The 25,527-nt window shown below is 37.4% G+C and overlaps 1 protein-coding gene across 4 annotated transcripts in view; it reads right to left on the bottom strand.

The window, feature by feature from the left end:
- The window catches only part of LOC106667553, a 148,180-nt gene that overhangs the window by 58,519 nt on the left and 64,134 nt on the right, over positions 1-25,527 (bottom strand). For 3 of the 4 annotated variants that reach the window (XM_014395578.2, XM_014395579.2, XM_024226367.1), the window contains exons 3-4: positions 20,264-20,419; positions 4,395-6,553 (exon numbers count right to left, since the gene is read on the bottom strand). In XM_014395578.2, the coding sequence (XP_014251064.1) occupies positions 4,395-6,553; positions 20,264-20,419 (2,315 nt within the window). Of the gene's footprint in view, positions 1-4,394; positions 6,554-20,263; positions 20,420-21,178; positions 21,215-25,527 lie in introns of those variants that run through there. The other variant, XM_024226368.1, reaches the window with a different exon arrangement.

The following is a 25,527-nucleotide window of genomic DNA, read 5'->3' as shown; positions in this document are numbered from 1 at the left end:
AAATCCGTGAAAAATTATAATTGTCTTCATTAAAATGTATTGGTTGTAATTAGCTGTGTATGACCTAATGTAATGAACGAGAACCTCATCTAAGGATAAAAATAAAACTGATACTAGTTTAAGTTTGCAGAATATAATGATGTACTGTAGCCAGATTGACACATTAAACCAAAGAAAAACGAGATGTAGGGTTGACGTTTCGATGCTAGATATGCTGGCTGATGGATGGCTGGGATTTGTCAAGTGGACGGCTGACAGACGGACTTCGACTACCTGAAGAAGCCTTGCGTTGCAGGAACTGAGAATCGTATCCTGTTGACAGATCGGCCATTCGGCGAAACGCTTTCTATATGCAAATCTGTGGTTCCTTACTTTTCCGGAATAAGCCATTAGATAATCTATTCGCACGATAAACCGTCAACTGTCCGTGATTATCTGATGTGTTTCAACGTAACGCACCGAAGCGTTTCACGCCCGGGACGCTTCTAAATTAAAATAACTATCTCAGAATGGATGTATTCTCTCTAACCTTGTGAAAATTTGTCGCCTCGATGGGCAACTAAGCGGACGAAAAAATGAACAGCACACTTGATGGGAAAAAATATTTCTAATAGTTCCACTTTTCCAACAAACTTTTAATTCAAACTAAACGGACAAAATATTAGAACCGGATGTTTTTATTGAACAGCTTATAGCACAATAACACATTTGATGCGAACAAAAGACAGGGTAAAGACCATAATAGATATTGTATTACAATTCGATTAAATTTGGTGGTAATCACAGCAAACGTTATAATTTATTTAATAGGAACCTTATGTGGGGAGGAAATTTGTTTCATATTAAAAGCACGACGACCAACATGGATGATCGGAAGTGATATACATATTACATAAAGCCCTTTCAACGCTGAGATACAAATCTCCGTTGCATTAAGGACGTTTGTTGGTTACGAATAATTTTTCTTCACGTGAAGTAAAAAGATTGTAAACTAAAATTCATCATTTCGTTGGCAACTAATGACTCAATATAATTGAAAACAGCCTTAAATGTTATAATTTTGCCTTAAGAAATCGGGTAAGGCCATTGTGAAGGAAAAGAAAATATTTTTCGTAGTAGTAAAAAAAAAAAATTCTAAAAGTAGCAACATAAAACAGCATTTAACCTTTCAAGGCACAAAATACCAAATTCCACCACTAGCAATTTTTCCGTCCATTTTTCACTTGAAAAATCCGTCGAAATATATCAGGTATATATCGTTCCACTATCAACTCGGAAATTCTATTTGAAGAACTATTTGAAAAAATAAGTTTTAGTAGTGTTCATATTAGCTAACTTTGTGAGTTATTTAATCGTTTAAAAGTTTTGATGAAAGAGATATGTTCTTTGAAATCTTGACAAACAAACCCAGTGTTTTTTTTTCTTTCACTGACTTCATCCCTGATTTTTTTTTAATACAAAAAACAATTATTGCCAAGGGAATTTCACGGGAAAATATTGAAGAGACTGATTTGAAGTCGTCCAGTGAACTCGTTCGGTGACACATTTATTTTATGATCACTTTCTTTATCGTTTCCGTAAAGTATTGTTCGAATTGATGAACTGTTATGTTTAAACTTACCTAATTAAACCTAATTTTCAATATATATAATTAACTTTTATGCTGCAGTTGTAAGTTTTTTCTTATGTAAATTTAATTTCTACACGAATACTTTCAGCTCGCGGAAAGCACAATATGTATTTTAACAATATCTTGAACATATAAGGCATTAATATTGGATATAATATTTCCTATTTGAGTTTGAGTATTTCCTTTGATTTATTAAAATCCTTAAGAAAATGATAAAGGTATATGTAAGGATAACTTCACTGAAGCGAATACGTTTTAAACGCCATAGAAAATGTTCTTAGTTGTAAAAAATTATTTCGAAAATTATCACCACAGAACAGTTTAACCATTGCAAATGCAAAATTCATCACTAGCAAGTTTGAATCTATTTGTCACTTAAAATCTAACAGTTACAGTGCGAAATCAGGTAGATATCATTCCACTATCAACTCGGAAATTCTCTTTGAAACAATAAGTTTTAGTAGCGTAAGTACTTGTTCATATTAGTTAACTTTGTGAATTATTACTAATTGTTTAAAAGTTTCGATGATGAGGACATATTCTTTGAAATCTTGGCAAAGAAACTGAGTTTTCTTTTCTTTCACCGACTTTATCCCTAGATTTTTTTTCGTACAAAAAGCAATTATTGACGCAGTAATTCCTCGTGTGCGAACTGAAAATAATTTCTAAAAATATCAACACAAAAGATAGTTGAGCCGTTGAAAGGTACAAACGCTAAATTTCAACTCTAGCAATTTTTCAATCCATTTTTCAGTTGAAAAATCCTTCGAAATTTATCAGGTACTACGAAATCAAGTAGATATCGTTGCAACATCAACTCGGAAAATTCACTTTGAAACAATAGGTTTTATAGTGCAAGTACATGTTCATATTAGTTAACTTTGTGAGTTAAAATCGTTTAAAAGTCTTGAGCTCTTGATGAGGGGGATATTTTCTTTGAAATAATGACATAGAAACTTGAGTGTTTTCTTTTCTTTCACACTGACTTCAGCCCGGATTGTTTTTTATACAAAACGCAATTATTGACATGGGAATTCTTCAAGTGCTATCTGAACATAAATAAAGAAGGAAATATTGCAGAAAGTCTTGATGAAGAGGATATATTCCTTGAAATCTTGACAGATGAACTTTTTTCTTTTATTTCACATTGACTTTATCCGTGATTTTTTTAAATACAAAAAACAATTATTGACAGGTAATTCCTCGTGTGCTATCTGAAAATAAATAACGAAGAAAATATTGCAGAGACTGATTTGAAGTCGTCCAGTGACCTCGTTCGGTGACAGACATTTATTTTGTGATAACTTCCCTTATCGTCTCCACTGTAAAGTATTGTTTGAATTGATGAACTGTTATGTTTACTGACTAAACATAATTATCAATATATTCAATTAACTTTTAAGCTGCAGCTGTAAATTTTTCTTATGTAAATTTCATTTCTACACGAGTAATTTCAGCTAACCGAAAGCACAATATATTTTAACAGTTAATACTGAATATTTCCTATTTATTTTGATTTATAAGAATCCTTAGGGAACTTAAAAATTTATAAGTAAGGATAACTTCACTGAAACAAATGCGTTTTAAACGTCTTGAATAATATGTTTATCTAATGTTTGATAAGAGTGTTTACATTAACGAGTATAAATAGAAAAATATTTTACCTTGGACACTTCACGAATTCTGTATTCGGCCAGTGACACGATTAAATTATAGTTCACCAATGTCATAAATGATCACATTCACAAAAACCGATCCGTGGTTAACAATTTTTATTATGTGTGGTGATTAGTGACCGTTAATCGGTCTGAATAATTAATTTTTATTATATTTTCACATCGTGTTATATTCAGAAGATAGGCATTTATATGCAACAAGGGGTTTTTCTACAGTGTTTTATATAATCTATGAAATTCCTTAGCTCTTCCAGTCGTAATAGTTTTTTTTAATAACAAATTGAAAAAAAAAAACACTATTTTTTAAGACAGCCGTTGTTGACTATTGTGGTGTTTTTGAACTTGTGTTTTTTTTACAATTTCTAACTAAAATACAAACCGCCAAAATCCGTCAATAACTAAAGAAGAATTCAAGAACTAATTTAAAAGAAAAAATATTTTTTAAGAGTACCCCGTAAGATTTTCTCCATGAAAACTAAATTCACCAAACAAAAATCAATTTGTGTATACAAATAAAATTTAGGTGAGGGAGTTGAAGATGTTTACTGAAATTTTGAGGCAAAACTTATAGAAAATGTTTTTCTTGAGTTACGAAATTAAACCGGTTTAATTTGGATGAGCCACTATGAACTTTGTATTTTTCTATACTCGCAAATATTTTACGAAATATGCCCCCGGGTAATTAACAGTCTTGATGATTGCGAACCGGCGAGTTGAATGAGATTTTATTCGAATTACGAAATTGTATGTTGGATGAAAGAATGTTGAAAGTAGGAGGGATGCATGGGAGGTTGGCCAGGTCGTCTGACAGCCCGCGGCCTTCTGTGATCAATGTCGCGGCCGATCCTCATCATGAGGGAAAACAATGCTTAACCCAGTGACATGCTGGCCGCGTAGTTCGGCCACCCTTCACGCTATTGATTTACGTTAAACAGCTGTCGGCCGACAGGCCTACCTGTCATCACTACATGCACCTCTAAAGAACAGCCCTCACGGACACGTTAAATTTTGGTCAAGCCAAGGTCCGAATTTTGTCAAAAACGCTCGCTTAGAATATATAGTTAAATTTTCTATGTATAAATAAATACCTTGATTGCGAATTGGTTCTCTTTGTCGAGGAGGAACTCCATGGATTTGGCCCGGTGGTCGACGGGCTGGTCCGGTTGGGGGCATGGGACCAGATGGGTCCTCCCGTCGCCCAGGTTTAGGAGAGACCTCGCCTTTTTGTTACATCCTGTGTCCGAGTCGAGGTCAGTTTCGAGAAGCCCTGTCTTCGGCCCGCTCGACATGACACTGCCGCCTCCGATTCGAACCGGCTCCTCGCGCTTGCGCTCGTTCCTGGGGGAAGGAAGGGGCGGCAGTGGGGGCTTGGTCGTCTCTTCTTCCTCCGGAGGCGGGTGCAGCGGGATTATCCGTACGTCTTCGCGCCGATCCTCGGCTGGCGACGCGGGAGACGGGGGCGGCGGCGGCTGGAGCCTGGCGGCAGTCTCTTTCTTCAAGTCCTTTCGTTTTTTCTCCCTACCGCTGAGACGGCGGAACGAGAACCGCTGAAAGAAACCACCAATCCCCGACTTGTTTTTTGGCGGACGGTTCTCCATAGAGGCACGGGACACTACTGGATTTTGTTGCTGTTGAGCTCTTGATGGAGGAGATGGAGGTAGTGGTGGAAGACCTCTATCCCCTCCTCTGACCGGCCTCAACGGCTGTGAATTCTCTTTCACTTCCTGGGGCCTTTCTTTTCGTGCGTCTAAATCTACCTCGTCGGCCCACTCGCATGGTTCGGATTCTTTCCATTGCACTTCTGATACGACCGGACTGAAATGGACACCCTTGCTGCTGCCGTTGTGGGCGCCGGTCAGATTGACGAAGCTGGTCGAATATAGGCAATTGACGCTCCTCCTGCTTCCGCTTTGAGGCGTGGCCGTTAAATTGACGAAGCTGGTTGTAATTTGTATATTACTCCCTTTCGATTTCGTTTTCCTCAAGTTTCTCTTGTTTTCCTGCCTGAAACCTTCTTTGAAACTCTGCGCCCTACTGAGGGCAGTGGCTTTGTGTCCGGGAAACGTGAGCTCAACCTCGTTATCGTCGAGAATCACGAATTCCTCCGTGTAGAGGTTGGGGGTACTCACGACTGGATGTTTCGAATTCATCTTGGCCAAATCCTTGTTTTCCGGGATAACTAGAAATTCGTCTTCATCCCTAATAGCGAAAGTCAGGAGAGATGTCGTCGATGTTATAGGTCTGGTATCGGCGAGAACGCAATTCTTCAAATTCAACTCGTTCTTGTTATCCCGATGATCGCACTGAGACTGAGTCCCTTCGGATAAATCTGGGGCGCTCTGCCAGCCGCTAAAGTTAGGCCCGACGTCACTCCACCCACCGCCATCCTGAGCTTCATCCCCGTGTATTTTTACCTCACTAACGCGGTCGGAGCTGTAGCTGGAGCTGTCGTCGTCGTCGTCAATTTCCGCGATTGTGAAAACCCCCGAGCTAGACGCCCGTCGCAAGATGTGTTCGCCGAAGCCAGAGTCCTCGCTGAGGTTTTCCGCCGATCTCTGACCCCTCGCGGTTTTCTTCTCTTTCGGTGGTTCCGGTTTTTCCATTACGTTATCGTTTAAGGTCGGTTCAGTAAGGCACTCTACCGTTTTATACAACCCTCTTTGAGGTGTCACAGCTTCCACGTCTTCTTCTACAAGTATAGAATTATTGTTCAGACTTTGTGAAAATTCTCCGCTCAAGAAATTATTGTCTTGTTTCTCTTGGCACATGATCAAACTGTCATAACTGCGGTGGGATCGCAAAGAAGATTTGTAACTCTCGTTTCCACTCCTGGAAGAGTAGGATCTCGTCAAATTGTCGTCGTCAGAGCTGGTTATCTCCGAGCTGCTCGAACATGATGAACTCAAGCTAGAAGCTTCGTCTAAGCTGTCGGGCGAACCGGAAAACCGCCACCGTGAAGTTTCCAACGAATCAAAACTGAAGCTTGATGTGAGAGAAGGCGAATGGACGAACTGCTCAGAAGAAGCCGAAGCCCTGAAGACGGTATCGCACTGTTTTTCCAGCGCTTCGAACTGTAGGAGACTGCTCGATCTGCACGTGAACGGCGGGAGGATGAGGTCGTCCCTTTCGTCCTCTTCGTCGTCTTGTACGCCGGGGTCGTTGTTGAACAGCCGTCTCCTCCTTTTCTTGGGAACGGCCAAATCTCTTTCCGACCCGCTCCACTCGACGGAGTTAAGATTCTGCTTACCTGAAACATACCAAGTACAAAGTAAAAATTACAAAAACCGAACAGTAAATGTACTAATACACGAGATGAGGATAGCATTCTGTGAAAAATGGCCTGCCCTTTTGTATAGAACCGCTATCGAATAAAACATGATGCCTAGCGGTTGGACCGTTATTCCAAAATCGATTTAGGGCCATAACCAACTTGGAATTTCGAATAATAAGACACTAATACATGGACAGAGACCATCTGTGTAAGTTGACTTGTAGCCATTAATTTACATACATTACACACACATATATAACAAGTAATGAGATCAATAGTTAAACTGTACAACTAAAAAATTTCTATGTCTGCCAATCCTAAGTTTAAAAGTTACATTCATAAAATTAAAACTATTGTTATCAGAAATATAATGATTGTCCCCTAGTTCTGAATTCAGATCCCAGTACAAAATATGGAAAAGAGATTGTTGCACTTTTTGCCTTTGACTATTTTTAAATTCTTGCTTAAATTTTTTCAATAACAAATTTACTTTTTCTTTATTTAAATAATCAAAAGCTCCAAGCTGCAGACGATCACAAGTACTCACGAGCTCTTTGTACCATAGTTTATTCTTTCGAATTACCTCTTTGGCTAAAATGTTTGCCACTCTAAAATCCGGTAATGATAACACTTTTCCAGTGCACTTATAGTGCACACAGATAGGAGTTTTGAATATTGGATAATAATTATGCCAACAGTGTCAAATTCAAATCGTCAAATTCGCTATTTAAAAACAATCATCGAAAATAAATTTGGACCGGAAGATGGGGAGATCTGCAATTAAGCAAACAATGAGAAATACTGACAGTACAATTATTATACTGTCAATAATATAGGCTAATGAAGCAATGAAATTATTAATTTTTAATATATACAAATATTTCCCCTGAAGATGACCCGAATAAAGGTCGAAACGTTAATGAAAAACGTGTTTTTCTAAACAATCCTTTTTCAATACAGTAGTTATTTTAACTTTTTTAAGTTTTACAGGTACCACTCGAGGTATTAGTTGAGAGTTGAGGGTGATATATTCGACTATTACTACTTGATCTCCGATAGGTTCACACCAAAAATTGTACGTGTTGATGCAAAAACACAACTTTTTATAACTGGAAAACCTCTAAAATATAAAAAAAAAATTCAAAAAAGTAGTTTAAATGTTTTTTAGTTTTACTTTCTTGAACGCTCCTCACGAAGCCAATAAATTTTTAAATACCGTCCACTAAAAAACACACAAATATATACAAGGATGTAACAGATTTTGTGGCTTGTCAATTAATTAAAACATCATTTCAACTAATTTGATGCACATTTCATAATACAGTATGTCATTATAAATAGCATTAAATATATTTAATACGTGCTTAATTGTAATGAGTAATGGCAATGAATCAAAAGTGTCATCATTTTAAATGTCTATATTATATAGAAGAAAAAATATTATATTTTTGTTGAAGGGTGATTTTCATTACACACCTTTAGCCATTATGATATTTTTTCTATTCCTATTGTATTATTGTATTGTGTTGTTTCGATATTATCGATACAGCAGGAAACAATGGTACAGTTGCACAGACGTCACATTTCATCATTTCAACCGAAAAACTGTTATTCGAAACTCGATTGTTTACTCCAAACAACCTGCCTAAAGTTACAATATAAAACCTGCATGGCCCTTTATTCAAAGGATGGTATGAATAAAAGATTAGTTCGAGCTTTCGTCATTCTCTGAACTCTTCAATCATTGATGACCATGAAGATCGTTTTGATGAATATTTAAGTAAAGTATGAAGTATGTTTTTCAAATGAAGTATGGTGGCTTTTCTGGGCAATATCACGAATTAAATAAAACACATTACAAAAATATTCTTGCGATCATATGGAGAGTGTTTTTACGGTTTATACCAAGTTTTAAACAGCTAATGAGGTTGATAAGGGATAGGAATAGCTAGAGATCTGGGCTAGGCCGACGACGCGATACGAAACTTTTGTGTTCAATAGCATTTTTCAAATAATTCTACTAGTTTTCTAAAAAGATAGAAGAGGAGTCCTTTATGGTTCACGGGTCATTGCACCCACTGGTTCTCCCATACATCGAGATTTAACAACCTAAACAAGAAGCTAGGGGCGTAAACGCGTCCGTCCCAGCTCAAAACACAATATTTATCACTGAGAAATAACTTATGCTGCGTTTTTTACCTCCCTCGAGCAAGGAATGTGTATTGCGTCGAGATTATTTCCGTCTAAAGGAACGGCTGCTTCATGGCTAATCGGTGTGAAAACGAACAGAACTGTTTACCTCTCGGACGATACAAGTTCGCCAAACAAACAATCCGGCAATCATGTTGAACTCCAAACGGCATTTCTGGGCCGAAAAGGATTCGATCATGCCCGATTATAAACTAAAAGTTTGAACATTATTCTATTCGAATGAGAAAATAACCTTGCCGATTCTAGAGGATGCTTGTTTTTAAAACATTCGATCGCATATTTGTGGAACGTAGATCAAATGAAATGGCGCTTTATGTTCGTTGAATTTGCCACACTGAGTGGCACCAAATCATGGGTCAAAAATTCAAGATCTTTTAGGAAATGGAACGCTGAGTAAAAAAAGGTCCTATAAACCTGGGTCCTGAAAGCCTTCAGTACAAAGCTAGGGTTAAAAACCCCAAGAAAAACACGATTTCTGACCTTATTTGTGAAATAGTAAATAAACCGCTACTACTACCATAAAACTACTCGAAACAACATTCATTGTGCCTTTATTTCAGTGTCGAATGAGTTTAAAACATTGGTTGACAATTATAATTTTCGGGATTTTTCAAAGTTATGAAAGAGAGGGGCACACAAAATTCACCGTTTCTGACATTTTATCGATCAATTTAAAAATGCACCTCTACTAAAAAATATTCCGAAACCAACCTTTTCGGACATGGAATTCTCCGTCAAATTGAGTGTAGTTTGAATTTCACGTAAAAAGTACAAAAACAAGTGGCTAGAGTTTTTAGCTGATGGCTATTAGCTCCAAAGGAGGAAGGTGTATTGAACAGTGATTAACAATTAATTCTATTAACAAACTTTTGTAATGGTCTTTTAAAATAATAGAATGGAATATTTATTAAAAGGTGCGTACAGTCAAAAATTTTTAAGTAACCCCTTCGTATTTATCGTACATTAATTCACCCAATGTGGGGGGGGGATTTGTGTGAAAAGTAATAAAGATTCCAGTTTTGGCAAATTTATTACTTTACACAAATCAAAAATCCGTTTTCTAATGGGTATCCCACATTGAGTGAAGTAATGTACGATAAATACGAACTTTTGGGTTACTTAACAATTTTTGAAACTGTACGCATCGTTGAATAAATATTACATTTTATTCTTTTACAAAAAAAAAAAAAAACATTACAGAAGTTTGTTAATAATAAAATTAATTATTTCAATTAATTACTCTTTTTAAGATGTAAGGTTGAGATGAAGTCAAGAGTGTCACGAGTGGGATTCGAACCCACGACCTTTTCTGCTCAATACGCCGCTGCTCTAACCACTTGAGCTATCGTGACTTCATCTTTTTCATCTCAATCAAACCCTCCCATAAAAAGATTAATTAATTGAAATAATTAATATGGTCAATTACACCACTAAACTAAATAAAAAAATAAAATTAATTAATCACGGTTAAATGTACCCTCATCGAGCTGATGATATCTTCGCTCCTTTTAGGTGAAGTCCAAACTACGCTCGTTTCCCCTAATTTGACGGAGAATTCCATCACCGATAAGGTTTGTTTCGGAACATTTTTTAGTAAGGGTGCAACTCATGAATTTATCAACAAAAATGTCAGAAACGGTTAATATTTTGTGCCCCTCCCCCTCTTAACTTTGAAAAATCCCGAAAATTATAATTCTCAACCAATCAGGCTGGTTTTAGTCTCATTCGACTCTGAAATAAATGCACAATGAATGATATTTCGAGTTGTTTTATGGTTGTAGTAGCGGTTTATTTATTATTTTACAAATAAGGACAGAAAACGTGTTTTTTCTTGTTTTTTTAACCCCAGCTCTGTACTGAAGGCTTTCCGGAACCAGGTTTATAGGACCGTTTTTGCTCAATTTTCGACCCATGATTTGGGGCCACTCAGTATATACTTATTAGGCGGTATGCGAATTGCCATCATCATCAATAATTGTCTCAATTATGTAACTACCAACCTTTCAATCTCCATCATGGCTGTACAGACAAAAGAGCATTAACATTTGTTAATAAACGCCAATTAGGAAGTTTTATACCTTTGAACTAGAAGAATACAACCTTGATACCACCTAATTAATTAATCAATCTTTGTTGGCGAAACCGCAATAACGCAACACAATACTTAACATGCCAATTTTCGACTAGTATAGTAGAAAAAACTAACACAAATTAAGAATAATTGATGATTTGTTCTCTACAACTATTTCTACATCTTAGGTCCCGTTTGAATTTCACTTGATTAGAATTCGTGTTCTGGAAAGTCGTCGTCTCAGTCAGGGATTATTCATCGGAATGTTTACTTTCGACTTATGATTAACAAGTGTTATAAAGGAATTTCTATTCGTCGTAGCGAATACATTTTCCCATTGTGAATGAATTTAGTAAAAAATATAATTGAATTTTCTTTCTGGCCGAACAGAACTCCCTTGTTAAAAATCGGGCGTATTCTCCAGCAGGCTCTACGACCAGCCCAAAACCAACCAGAAATTATTTTCGTTGACAAAGGTCTCAAAGTTAAAAATGCCCAAAAATAAATAAGATAAGAAAAAGAAAACGACTGTAAGGCCTAGTACGCCTGGAATTCTTTGTTCGGACACTCGGATACATGTCGCAGACTCTGCCTCGCAACATTGTTGCTCCGGAAATTGTGTCCGCATCTAATTTGAATCTGAGCCATGTCAAACGAGACCGCGCTCTCGGGGATTGCTGTACCACTTTACGTAGCTCTATGGAGTAAAAAAAAAAAAAAAAAGCGTACGTAGGTGGATTCGGATATTGAAGGATCGTCTAATAACCAAGGGCACGATCTTCTTGACATTGAGATTGGAAGCGGAAGGGATTCCGAAATTTTGTTCAGATGAGTCCAGCCGACTTCGAATGTCATTTGGAAATGGTTGGACCACACATTTTGAAAAGGGTGACGAATTTTAGGGTGCTAGTTCCTGCTACCAATAGCAATCGCTCTACTTTTCCTCGCAAGAGGAGACTCATATGTAAACCTAACTTCATATTTTTGGGCTAACTCAGCCACAGAGTCTGCTTTCTTTCCCCTGTCTTTGTATTCCTCTGAGGAAACGTCCCACAATCGCTGCATTTGTAACTGTACAGTGGAATCCACATTTTAACGAAAGTGAAAAAAATTAAATAATAAAATAAACAATGCGCGAGAATGGTAGAGAGGTCCGCTCGGTTTGATTCACGTCCGTAGTGACTCAATGTTTAGTAAAATTGAGTAAAGACTCCTAAATTTAAGATGGAACCCAAAAAATACTAAAACGCAACCCACCAGATTCCAGATTCATTGTCGCGCAGCGTTCTGGACGCAAGAAAATGAATCCCAGATGCAGCTCTGCGACAAAGAATCGCAGTGCGTACTAGGCTTAAAGTGCGTTCCCTCCAGAAGGGAATGTGGCTTCTAAGCCTTTTATACAAACAGTTTCTCAATGAACATGTCGCAAAGCTGAAGATGACTCAAAAATTAACCTTATCCTTTACATTATCACTCATCCTATTATCTGTCAATATCAAGAACCTTGGAATTAAACTAGACCTTATCTTGCAAACGTCATATTTCCCAAATCTCCTGCTGCTGTTTTTCCACTCTCCATCAGTTACGTCGTGCCAGTCACCTTCTACCACACTTTGACTATTATAGACTTAAGAGCTTAATGATTTGTTTGGTTCGCTTTATTTTCGGTTGACCAAGGAGGTCTCATGTGACTGATATTTACTTTATCTTGAAGTGGTTATGCACTTCCCACCGCAGCCTATACTTCCTTGGCTCCTTCCCTTACTAAAGAATATCTTACAATGTATATGATATCCTAACCTTTAAGTCTTCGGGACACAACCGTCATACTCCTTCTAGGTTTTCTAATATATATCCTCCTAAACACACAACTACTGCTTTCAATCGTTCCTTTATCATCCTTTACTCCAGCCTATGGAATTTCCTTCCTTACTCTATCCGCTACTTCTCTTTCCAGTTTTAAGACCCGTCTACTTCATTACGTCCTGTCATTGCAACATAGCACCAGTTGCCCTAATTGAAAAATTATTATTAAATCATCTGTATTGTTAAACATAACTGTATGTTTTCATTTTATACACTGTATTTTGATTATAAGTTGTATGTATGTATACATGTTTGTAACTTTGTAATTGTAATTGTACTTTTGTAATTGAGCTGAGCACGATGTTAGATACGGCTCTTATATGTATTTTTCTTATTGAATAAAGTTTATTTCTTCTCCTTATCAATATTGAAAAAGCGGTTTTGTTATGGAAGTATATTTTTTTATATGTTGTTTGTAATGCTGCGATTTCAGTCACTCCTTTTGTATAGCATCACTCCAATTAATAAAAGATTTGAAATACGGTGCTCTACTATTTCGTCTCTTATGTTTTGAGTTATTTTTAAAAAGCTATTCGATTTTACTTAGTTCCGGGGCATCGTTTATGTTGAGTAGCCACGGGGGGCAGGGACAAAAGGGGCGCTGATTTATTTTGGGTCCTGGGGATATTGACACTGAGCCCTATTTTTGAGTCGATCTCACCCTGAAAGTGAATACCACTGCATAGGGGTCAAAATAAACGGCAAAGGAATCTCGCCCATTAGATGTTCTGGACTTTTCAGGACTGTTCAAAATAGGATTATCGAGATCCCATAAGAGAAAAATTTCAGCCTGCTCTCCCCTTTTTTCCAGATATGTGAGAAATATCGGTTCTAATCGTTGGATGTTGTCATCCTCCTTTCTAGAGACTTCCAAACTAGTTAATCGTAACTTAATAATCATCGCATTGCCGTACTGTCTTTTCAATATAAATGCGCAATTGAACAATTACAATAAATGTAATGACGAGAATAAAAATAAAATATTTATACGACTGCAAGGTAATGTCAGTTCGTAAATAACGTAATAGATTAAATGATTGTTAACCCAAAATAATGTCCACATTATTTCATGCCGAAGTTAAACCAGAGTAGGCGAAAGAAAAATGAAAAATAAAAATATATAAAACTATTTTTTCTTTATAAAGTTAGAAAAAACTGTACTTTCTTAAAAACATTACTTATTTGAAGCTGTGTCTTTAACGGTAGGCCACTAATGAACAAGGCCTACGCACAATTAACACTAAATTATGATGAATTGCTCAAGAAAATAAAAAGACCTATTAAAAATATCACGTTCAACTTGCTACATGGTCTGTTAATAGATTAGTTATTACTACAATTTTAACGATATGTGTAACAAGTAAAAAATGACAAAATTAATTTATTAAATCTGCTTTTCTTATTACCTTTAACTTAAAAAATGGACATATTTATAATCAAACGGTTTTGAAGCTTTGAGAAGGAATGAAAGGTTGAATCTGAGTAATTTTCACAAAACTAAAATGGAGAAAGAAAATGAAAAAACAATCAGCATATCTAAAAAAGTAGGAAAAATTATATTTTTCTACTTTAAGAATATAAAACCCGTTATTTTTTATTTTTATATTAACAAAATGGTAGCTGTCAAATTAATAGCAATGGGTATATTGCTAGTAAACCCAAATTGTATTAATGTATTTTTTAAAATTTATTTCTAGCCTATAGAAATTGAGAGCACTGTTCATCGTTCACACGGTCACATCACTAGCACTAATGCCAGCGATGCATCCGGAGGACACATGCTATGAAAAGTCGGCCTATGTTGACACTTGGTTTGATGGATTAAGGGGAAGGAGATTTCGAGGCCATCGTTGATTAAGGTGGGTTCTCGGTGAGAATGTGTCGAGAGGGACCGAACAGTAGAGTTAGGATGGATCGAGATGTTGGTGTGAAACTTTTGGAATCGGGAACGGGTCAGTTCGTTGACAAAAGGAATGTTGAGGTCGTTGCAAACAGTGAGGTTAGTAACATAGTAAAGTGTTTTGACGATTTGTCTGAAGACTTTTGATTGGAAGGATTGGATGCGGTTGATGTCGGATGCCTTGGCAGAACCAGAAATGGTCGCAGTAAAGTCTTGTATAAGGTTAGTTAAGTGTTGACAGTCAAGGCGGATTTTGCTCCTAGGAGTGTTCGTAGTTATCCAAGTCTTCTATTAAGTTGTTTCTTTTAAAACTTGTGCTGTATAGGTATAGCCCTACGTATTTGAGTTGTGTGGAAGTAGTTATCTCTGTGTTGTTGATGTACAGTGAGGGCAATTTTTTTTCCCAATGTGGACGTAGACTGAGTAGATTTTCCTTCATTCAGTCTTATCTTCCACTTTTTGTACCAGGGTTCGATAAGCTCAAGGCGTTCTTGGTAGGAGGTAGCTTGGGAAGGAAGTTAGAGGACAGAATTGCAGTATCGTCTGCAGGTTATGATGATGGTATTGGGGTGGGCAGGTAGGACAGCAGTGTAGATGATACAAAGGATGGGACCAAGATCCCCTTGTGGGACGCCTGCTTGTATCGGTCTGATCTCCGAGAACTCGTTGCCTCACCTAACTCAGAAACAGCAGTGCAAATAAAAAATTAAACTACCGTAAACTACAAAATATTAAATTAATAATTATATAATAATAAATGTAGAATTAAAACAACAACTATGATTTTTAGACAATACTTTTGTTAGTCGTAAGATTTTAAACCCTGATATTAAATTAAATGCATCTTTCCATCAAATATTTATAAAAGTTTTACTGGATCAGTTCGATATATTTTCAGTGTAAGATTCTGCATTAAAAAAATTATTTTAAAAATTAAAATGTTACGGAATATATCACACCATCTACTCTGATAATGAAGTTAATGGTATTTGATAGCAATATCAACATAACAGATATCATCCGACATTACGAAAATAGTTCTCTCCTAACGATGAAATAAAACTCATAATTATATGGTGATAATTATCTTCACCAATCAAGAAATAGCGATATAATAGCGCTGCTGTACGCCAATGTATAATTTAAATTGGTAGACTACCCTCGACATCTTGGAGAAATGTTTGTAGTAGGTTGTTTTTTGACGCTGAATTCAATAGTGCATCTCCCAACTTACGCCATAAATTTTATATCTGCTTTAATAAATAAGATTTGAAAAATTATTTCGCTTACATAAATTACAAACGAGTGCATATCGACCGAAAGAATGTGAAAAAGTGGAAACGACTCACCATACTCTGGTAAATTTATTATCACAATTCATCAAACAGGATGGTCTTGATTGAGGGAAACGGGTACGATATTCCTAATAATAATCTCAATACTCCGCATTCTTGTGTAGCATCGACAGAATTTTAGTGTTCAGCCTCTCTAGTGATGGAGTAAAATTAGTGGAACAACAAAGGGGACTGGCATCCATATTAGGAGAATCTTTTGTAGGTTTACGAAAGAATTCGCATGCGGCATATAGGGCGAACAAAGTATGATAAGGGATCAAAGGAGCACAGCTGTTGGGTGGGTCATTGGGTATGATTAGATCAGCCAGTGATGCTTAACGGTTGCGCGTCACCGCTTTTTAAGCCCATGGCTATTTGTTTGAGAGTCGGTGTTCAATTCAGTGTTCAATTTTAATAAATCGTAATGTAAATAATAAAAAAGAAAGGACCTAAAACTGTACCCTGTGGCACAGCGTAGGGGTTGGCGATCCCATCGCCCAGCCGAATTAATACACCCTGACTCAATCCATTCCAACCCATATCCCCTGATATCATTTCCTCCTCCTCGTTGTAAGAGGACATCCAGGCTAACTTTAGCCTTCAGTACACCGTACCGAAGCAACAGCTCAATGGAGGTTTAACCTAGCGTACGAAAAAGACACAGGGAACCAAATTGCAGCAATAACAGTCAATGACTTGATGCTTCTGAGAAGAAGGATTGAGTCTATTGACTAAACTAGGGAACTGGGAAGGTACAATAAGCCAGAAGGCTGCAGTGCCCGGGGAGTGCAAACCCCGCTTCCTAGTATCCTTTTCTACCATACCATACCATACCATACCCGTCAAACATTCCAAATTAATCTTTTTATGTAAGGTTTTGGTTGAAATGAAAAAGTTGGTGCCACGAGCGGGATTCGAACCAACGACCTTGCGCTAAATACGCCGCTGCTCTACCACTTGAGCTACCGTGACTTCGATCCATTCGGACACCAACTCCCCATCTCAACCTACAACCTTTCGAATTTTCCCTCCTTTTTGCCATTTTTCAAATTGGATGGGAGTCACGATAGCTCAAGTGGTAAAGCAGCGGCGTATTTGGCCGAACATCGTGGGTTCGATTCCCGCTCGTGGCACTAACTTTTTCATTTCAACCAAAACTTTACATAAAAAGATTAATTAATTGAAAGAAGTAATTTGGTCAATAGACCACTAAATATAATGGATTCTAATTCGGTATCGGCGATGATTTGATTTCGGTCCCTGCAACATTTAATGTACGGTGTAGAATCAGGCACACTCCTGACCTTTGTGCGGGCATAACTGAACTACGGGCGCAAACTATCCATGTCTATTTGCAATTGAGCTCGGATTCGTAGTGGTACGTAGTGAGACTCCTTGAGTGTAGACCAGGGGGTAAATTTTTACCTTTTGGACGGTGGGTAGTATTCCACTTAAACAAAAACTGCCTGCCCGTCTGTCGAAGGTACCTACGCTAGGGGTGTGCCTCCACTCGATAGAGCTGCCTTCTCTGTCGATCGTGGCACTACGTAGATTGTCTGGACGCTGGTCGGGCGGTCTGCCGACCTACCCCTGCAGAAAGAAACACCTACGGTGTTGCACTTCCCACCGTAGACGGAAGCTCCTTTCTTGAGAAACGATCCAGAGCGATATGGCCCTAGTGCTAGGCGCGGTCTTAAAAGATCCTCATCCGGGGTCAGGATGTCGAGCAAGACTGAGAACCAATATACCCTGTGGCACACAGATTGATAATAAAGTACTGCAGCAAGACCCAATTCTACTTTTCTGAGCCCTTTCAGAAACACATTTTTTTAATTTGTTGAATGTACGATCGACTACAGATCAAATGTTGGGAGGAAATCAGGTACTGGTGATAGTCAACTGCCAATAGTCTCTTTTGTCGAACTTTCCTTGATATAGTTTCTCCTTCCTCAGGGCCTACATTTACGCACATTTATATCAGATTAATCGCAATGTTACAGCCTAATTACTTAGAAGGCTATACTATTGGGTTGTCCGGAAAATAATGCAGGATTTTGGTATTAAACAAAAAAAAAGAAACTAGTTACTTTAAAGCAATGTTCTTTAATCAAAATAATTTCCCATACTCTCAATACATTTCTCCCAACGTGTTGGTAACTTATTAATTCCGTCTGAGTAGAATTCAGAATTTTTAGAATTGATAAAGTCAATAAATGCATTTTCCAGTTCCGTTTGATTTTTGAATATTATGTGTTGTAAGTAGTGGTCCAGGTGTCTAAAAAAATGGTAGTCAGTAGGCGAGAGGTCCGGAGAGTAGGGTGGGTGAGGCAAAGTTTCATAGCCAAGCTCCAATAATTTTTGTGACGTTACACGTGACACATGTGGTCGAGCGTTGTCATGCAACAAAATGGGCCCTTTCCGATTGACCAAAGAGGGCTTCATTACTGCCAATTTCTGATGCATGGTATTAATTTGGTTACAGTATGATTCAGCATTGATGGTTTCGCCAGGATTTAAGAAGCTGTAGTGTATTAAACCAAATGAAGCCCACCATACCGTAACCATTACCTTTTTTTGATGAGTTGGGGGCTTTGGAAAATGTATTGGAGCTTCTCCTTTGTCGAGCCACTGTCCAGAATCCACTTTTCGTCACATGTAACAATTCTGGCCAGAAATGGGTCATTTTTGTTTCGACAAAGAAGTGATGCACAAACATCAAAGCGCTGATTTTTTTGGCGATCGTTTAATGAGTGTGGAACCCAATTGTCGAGTTTTTTCACTTTTCCAATCGCCTTGAGGTGGTCAGCGACGGTCGTTTTACTGACTTTGAGTTGCTCTGCAAGTTCTCGAACAGTTGTTTTGGGGTTTTCTTCCACCACTGATCGCAGAACATCATCATTAAGAGAGGAAGGCCTTCCACGACCTTCTTCATCTTCAAGGCTGAAATCTCCCTCCCGAAATTTTTTAAACCACCTTTGCACAGTGCACTCATTAACACAACCCTCGCCCCAGACTTGGTTAATGTTTCTAGCCGTTTGGGCTCCGCTTCGGCCGAGTTTAAACTCGTAAAAGAAAATCGTACGAAATTCTCGCTTTGACATTATAAGGATGACTGAATTATTTCCAAGTAGCGGAATGCTACAGAGGTAAACAAACAATATCATTTGGAAGAGGATTAATAAGTGTTGACATTCATACAAATGAGTAATCCTGTAAACGTAAACAGAATATTTTATATAGATTTTTTTTAATGAAAACTTAAAATCCTGCATTATTTTCCGGACAACCCAATAAATTATCTACTTTTTTGAATTAGCATATACATAGATCTCTTATTCAATAAAGTCTATATGTGAGTTCTATGACAAATCTTTACATATTAATAAGTAAATCTCAGGTATTATGTGTAAAGATCTTAAGATAAATAAACTTACAAAATTCTTAAGGATAATATCACAAGTCTACCAAATATCAATTTTTTAAAAACAACAAAATTAAACACTTGGATAAATTCAGAATAAGTTGTATCTTGATAGTTGACTGTTCTTAGTCCCAATTCCAACTTTAATTGGAATAATCTCATTATTCGGAGATCGTGACATGCGGTCTGGTTTGACGTAGGTTTTAGACAAACATTTTCTTTATCGTGCAACGTTTCGATCTTTATTGAGATCATCTTCAGGGCTCAAAGTGTTTGTTTCCGTGTAGATGTGTCATTCTTGTCAGTCGTGTTGAGAGCGCCTTAGAATGGTCACTATACACGACACATTTAATTATATGAATTAATAACAGGTAAACTTAAAATATCACCACCATTTTTCAATTAACAGGTATTATTAAATAAATTATTAATACATCATAAAAATATGAGTTGTGTGATTTTAAAACAGCAGAAGAAAAAAATGACCACATATCCCAATTCGGAGTCTTCCAGTCGAGACTAAATGGAATACGGGAAGAGCAAAATAATGAAAATCACTAAGCAGTATAAACAATAGAAATGTGTAGTGATTAGTGACCGTTAATCGATAATTATTCAGAAATCGTGAGATGCGGTCTCGTGTGACACCAGAACGCATCTCACGATTTCTGAATAATAAACAATACAGTGGGAACTGGAAATGTAAAAAATACTGCGATATTTATTACTCGTTTGACAGAAAATGAAGAAAAAACAACCGAAAAAGGTAGAAAACATGGATGAATGGTTGAAAAAGTGAAGTGTCTTTAATTAAATATGATTGCGAAACTTATCAATCCGCGGTAAAAAAGCTGTTTTAAATTATTAATAAAATGGCAATTACCTAAAGCATTGGGCACATGGATTACGCTGTCTGCGTCTGAATCGGTATCCGGCCAACCTCCCCCGGCTTCAGAATAATCCGATTCGGATCTGAGGTCGTCCGATGTTTCTTCAACAATCGTCTCCAGGTATACGTAGTTCGACTGGCCGATTCCGTCTGGAAAATAACCAACTGTTAAACACTCTGATTACATTGTGTAGAGTCTGAAAAAATACTTATAATTTATTTGATCGTAATAAGAGAGACAAATAAAAGGAAAACGTCCCATCTCGTTGAAGTTAAGTATGTAAAGCGTCTAAGCCTAGCTAACGCGCCTGGCAAGATGGACGCAGTATACTCCTAAAAAGTCTCCAAGATAAGACCTTATAACTAACGAAATATTTCAAAAATTGCCGAAAAAGGGGTTAGTTAAACTAACATATTATGTTATTATTGTTCCCAACACCTGGAAATTTGCAAAACTATGGTAAAAAAAAACAACAGGAAAACCGGCGAGGACAAATCCTGTAGATCAATATAGCTACTATCGACAGTCTCTAAGCTCATAGAAAAGTTATTACTAAAATAAATAAAACTCGTTGTAGAAAAAAAGAAAGTCATCCCTGACCACCAATTTGGATTCCGAACAAGATATTCTAAAATTGACCAAATTCAACGAGTAACGAACGTAATAGAAAAATCTCTTGAAGGAAAACAAATCTTTTGATAAGTTCTGGACTCGTCTATAAATTAAAACGGTGATTCCATCGAGGATAGGCAAAATTTCATCAAAAATTTCATCCACATAGCGAGTGCCGTCAAAGACCCTCACGAACAATAACCAACTCTGTGCGACTCTCCATTTAAATTCCCGCCCACACCATCACAGATCTATGTTGATAAGATTGACTCTGGGCAAAATTACATGCTTCGCACCTTTCGTTTCGCCTTCTCCACACTCTTCCACGCCCGTCTGGAGATCGTAGAGCAAATCTATACTCATCTGTAAAAAGTACAGCAGACCAATCGTCCAAAGACCAATGGCTGTGTTCTCGAGCAAACACGAGCCGGCAACTCAGTGTTCTGGTCAATTCTGGTCGTCTTACGTGGCGAAAAACCATCGGTCCATACTGATTTAATCTTCTTCGAGCAGTGCGTTCAGGATTTTGAACACCTCGAACTTCCTGGAGCTGATGAATCGCTTGAACAACAGTAAAGTGCCGGTTTCGCAAAATTCTCAGTCAAAAAACTGTCTTCGAATGGTTCTGTTACCTTAGGGCGTCCAGAACCGGGTTTTCTATGGTAGGACCCAGTTTTTCGTCTAATGGCGTCTCGGAGTGTTTCGTCGGGAACTCCGATGGCAATAGCCGCATACCTGATGGAACGTCCATGATGAATAATGCCACACCACGCGCAACATCCTCAGCACTGAGTAGAATTTTTAAATTTAAAAAGTGAAATTAAGAAATCAAAGATGAAAATAAAACCGTTTATTGCTTCATAATTCAAATGAGACTGAATAAACATTTTCAATTCCGTAAAAAGTAAACAATGAAAACTCCTTTATCTTTGATTTGGATTAAGGATTAAGTATGTTTATCTCTAATTCGTATTCCCAATATAAAACGTAGCATAAACAAGTAATTTATTGGTATAAACAACGAGACAAGGGGCAGAATTTTCTTTATCGAGAAAATGAAACATCATTTGAGTGGAATTTTTTGCCTGTCAGGATGGAGTACCCTAGAACGCGCCAAGATTGAAGACGAAGTGAGGAGTATTGAGCCTCTAGACCTAGAGTGGAGAACCACAACAGCGAGTACTTAAGTCTGAAAAATCAAAAAACTTTTGACGGAAGTGATCGGTTGTAGAAAAAAAAACCTTTATAAATGTACGAAGTGTAGCCTGATTTTGTATCCAGGTAGTTACTGTAAAACGCTCTGCCCACAATAATTTGCCTGAAAAAAATTTAAAATAATAATATGTATGAACAACATAATGACATGTGTATATTACTGCACAATAATATTATTAGAAAAATAATTTAACTGAACTTCTTCCTCATTTCATTAGGCATTAAATTATTTAAATTATTAATTTGTTAACACCGGTTGAAGACTAAATCGATTCAAATTTAAGTTTTTGGCAAATAAAACAATACTTTCCAGGCAGAATCATTATGGCATTTTCATACTTGTTACAGGAAAAGTAGAGTTTAGTTCGACGGTAATAACGCAAATGTTTTCGAGTGTAAGATGAAAGATCAAAGTATGGAGTGGTTGACAGTCCTATTCCATCTAGCGGGCTTTCTGTCAAGCTGTGTGCAGCTTCGAACGCCTTCTTCCAAGAAGAATCCGTACTAGTCTCTGATGACCTCTCGCCTCGCTCCTTTCTTCGACGTTTATAGTTTCTACTCCACAGCAGGAGTACAATAAATATTTCGTGGCAGTTGTTTGATTAAACTGATACTGATAAAACCAGGAATAGAAGCCCGGACGAATTCCAATTGAAAATTTTCAACTCTTCAACTCTGTCCTTTACTCTAAAACGATTCTGGTCCCATTGCCTCAATGTTGAATGTTTGGTCGTTAACTCTCCATCTCAACGACAGTCGACATTTATATCTGTTGAACGAGTTAGCAGCGCTCATTATTCAAACAACTAGGCGAGTTCTGCCTCCAGGCACAAATCCATGTAAAACAGTACTATTTTACCCCGTTTTGTTTTGACTAAATTGTTCGTAGTCGGCAGTTATACGTTGTCGGTTCCATTGTGAGGTCAACCTGAAAAAGAGAATGAAGACCGATTTTTTTCATACAAAAAAAATCAAACGCTTTGACTTTCACTTATTTCGCCCCCTTTGGATTCGTGATCGCGAATCACGATGAAGATCGTGCAATAGTTTCCTAATGCTAAACAAGAAAAGTGTTTTTAAGATCGAAATGAAGATGTCTGTTTTCTGAGAGAAAAAAAAACTATAAAAAAACACGGATTTGAAAGTCAAAACAGGAGGGCGAATAAACTTTTGACTGACCACATTCCTGGTTTTTTAGAGGGAACGTTTTAGTTTAAAATTTTTAATTTTTAACATTGTGAGAATATGTGTTCAGGCTTAATCATTAATATTAATTATATTTCTCTCTCTCTCTCTCTCTCTCTCTCTCTCTCTCTCTCTCTCTCTCTCTCTCTCTNTATATCTATCTATCTATCTATCTATCTATCTATCTATCTTTCTCTATCTATCTATCTATCTATCTATCTATCTATCTATCTATCTTTCTTTCTTTCTTTCTTTTCTATCTCTCTCCTATTTTCTCCTTCTCTCTCTGTCTTTTCTATCTCTTTCTTTTCTATCTCTCTCCTCTTTTCTCCTTATCTTTCTACTTTCTGTCTCTCCTTTTATCTCCATCTCCCTTTCCCTCCCTTCCTCTCTCTCTCTCTCTCTCTTCTATGTCTTTCCTCTTTTCTCCCTCTTCCTCTTTTCTCTCTCCACTTTTTTTTGTCCTCTCTCTCTCTCTCTCTCTCTCTCTCTCTCTCTCTCTCTCTCTCTGTGTCTCTCTCTCTCTCTTTCTCTGCGTCTCCCTCTCTCTCGCTCTTTCTATCTCTGTCTTTTCTATGTCACTCCTCTTTTCTCCTTCTCTTTGTACTTTCTGTCTCTCCTTTTATCTCCATCTCCCTCTCTCTCTCTCCTCTCTTTCTCTTTCTTTTCTATCTCTTTCCTTTTTTCTCCCTCTCTCTCTTTTCTCTCTCCTCTTCCTCCTACTCTTTCGGTTTTCTAAAGTAAGATTAGTTTTAGCATTAAAAATAAGAATCAATATAAGGTAAATATGTTGACATTTGCTCAAGACTTTTTGCTTAAGATCTGTTAGCAAGGGGAAAATTTATAGCTATTATAATTTTCTTTTACATCGAGAAGGGCCGAGTTTCGTATGGCCGAAGAGATAGAATGTAGATTCTCGACTCGGTGAGACGACAACCCGTGGATATTAGAAATTTCACGATTCGGTACAAACTGGTCGGTCGTTTGTCGGCGAGGTGCATGAGCGGAGGAGGAAGGAAGGTTGTTAACTATCCGGTGCCCGGTGCCATTAGCCGCACATCCTCTCTTTTATTTCCTATCCTCTATTCCGCTTCCGAAGAGGCGGGTGTTGAGCTTAGAAAAACTGAATGCAGCCTGTCAGATCATATTACCACTATTTCAGTAACCAAAAATGTCTTTTTCTTAACAAACTGAAAATTGAAAAAAAAAAAAATAAAAAAAACGTGAATTGAACGAAGCGCGCGGTCAAACTATACATCAAAATGCAGTTCTATTTATATATATTGTTCCTTAGCTCGTTTGTGCATTCTGCTACACGTGTAACCCAGCTGTCCTCTGAGGAAACGCATCGGAAATGTCAAACCGTCTCATTATCTGAAAATGTCTTCGGGATCAGAAAATCTAGTTTAGTTGAAGACTTCCTTAAGTTTCAATAGAACTTATAACAGTCTTCAATATTATAGTTTTATGTTATGCTATTATATTTTTATTTTATACCAGGGTTTTGGGCTTGCTTAAATGTTGTACGATAAATGCTAATACATTTAGATATTGACATTTAGGTACAGAAGAGGTCATATCAACCCCTGGGGTGCAGATGTTTTTGTTATTCTCATTGATCGGTCAATTTACTCCAATATGGATCAATGACTGAAGCCAGGATCTCTGAAGAAACACGCAGTTTCTCCGACACCTACACAGTCAGGAATGCGCCGAATTGTAATTGACGACAAGCGAAATGAAGGACAGCCTTCAGATGAAGCACCACAGCAGGATCCAGCATGCTCAACTTCTACAAGTGTCCGAATAGAAACAGGTCAAACAGCCAGTGGAAGTGGAGAATATCTAGGAAGCGAAAGCACCACGACAGTTACTTAGATTTGGGATTTATAGAGACTGGCGAGGGTCTGACATAGAAGGTAGTTAGTACCTCATAATATGTGAGATAAACGAAAAATAAAACATTTTTTTGGAAGAATCAAAGGTGCAAATAAAAAGTATGTATTTACCCGCTGACCCTACATAAATGTCGAGTGGGCGCTAATTTGCTTCAACTACGATATGAAAGCGTTCGGCTCGGCCCAGCTTTGTTGATAGATGGGTAAAACGTCCCTTTCATCAAGTCTTCAAAATTATTATTATAGCGTTGAACATAAAAAATACGAACATCCACTTACCACCACATCCACCAATTTAAATTTATGGGATTTTTGACGTATGAATTAAAAACTGAGTTCACAACGAA

The sequence above is a fragment of the Cimex lectularius genome, unplaced genomic scaffold (genome assembly GCF_000648675.2).
Source record: "Cimex lectularius strain Harlan isolate CLEC.00 unplaced genomic scaffold, Clec_2.1 scaffold171, whole genome shotgun sequence".
NCBI classification, from domain to species: Eukaryota; Metazoa; Arthropoda; class Insecta; order Hemiptera; family Cimicidae; genus Cimex; species Cimex lectularius.
The sequence above is the reverse complement of the archived record's forward strand: the minus strand, read 5'-3'. Positions and strand labels throughout refer to the sequence as shown.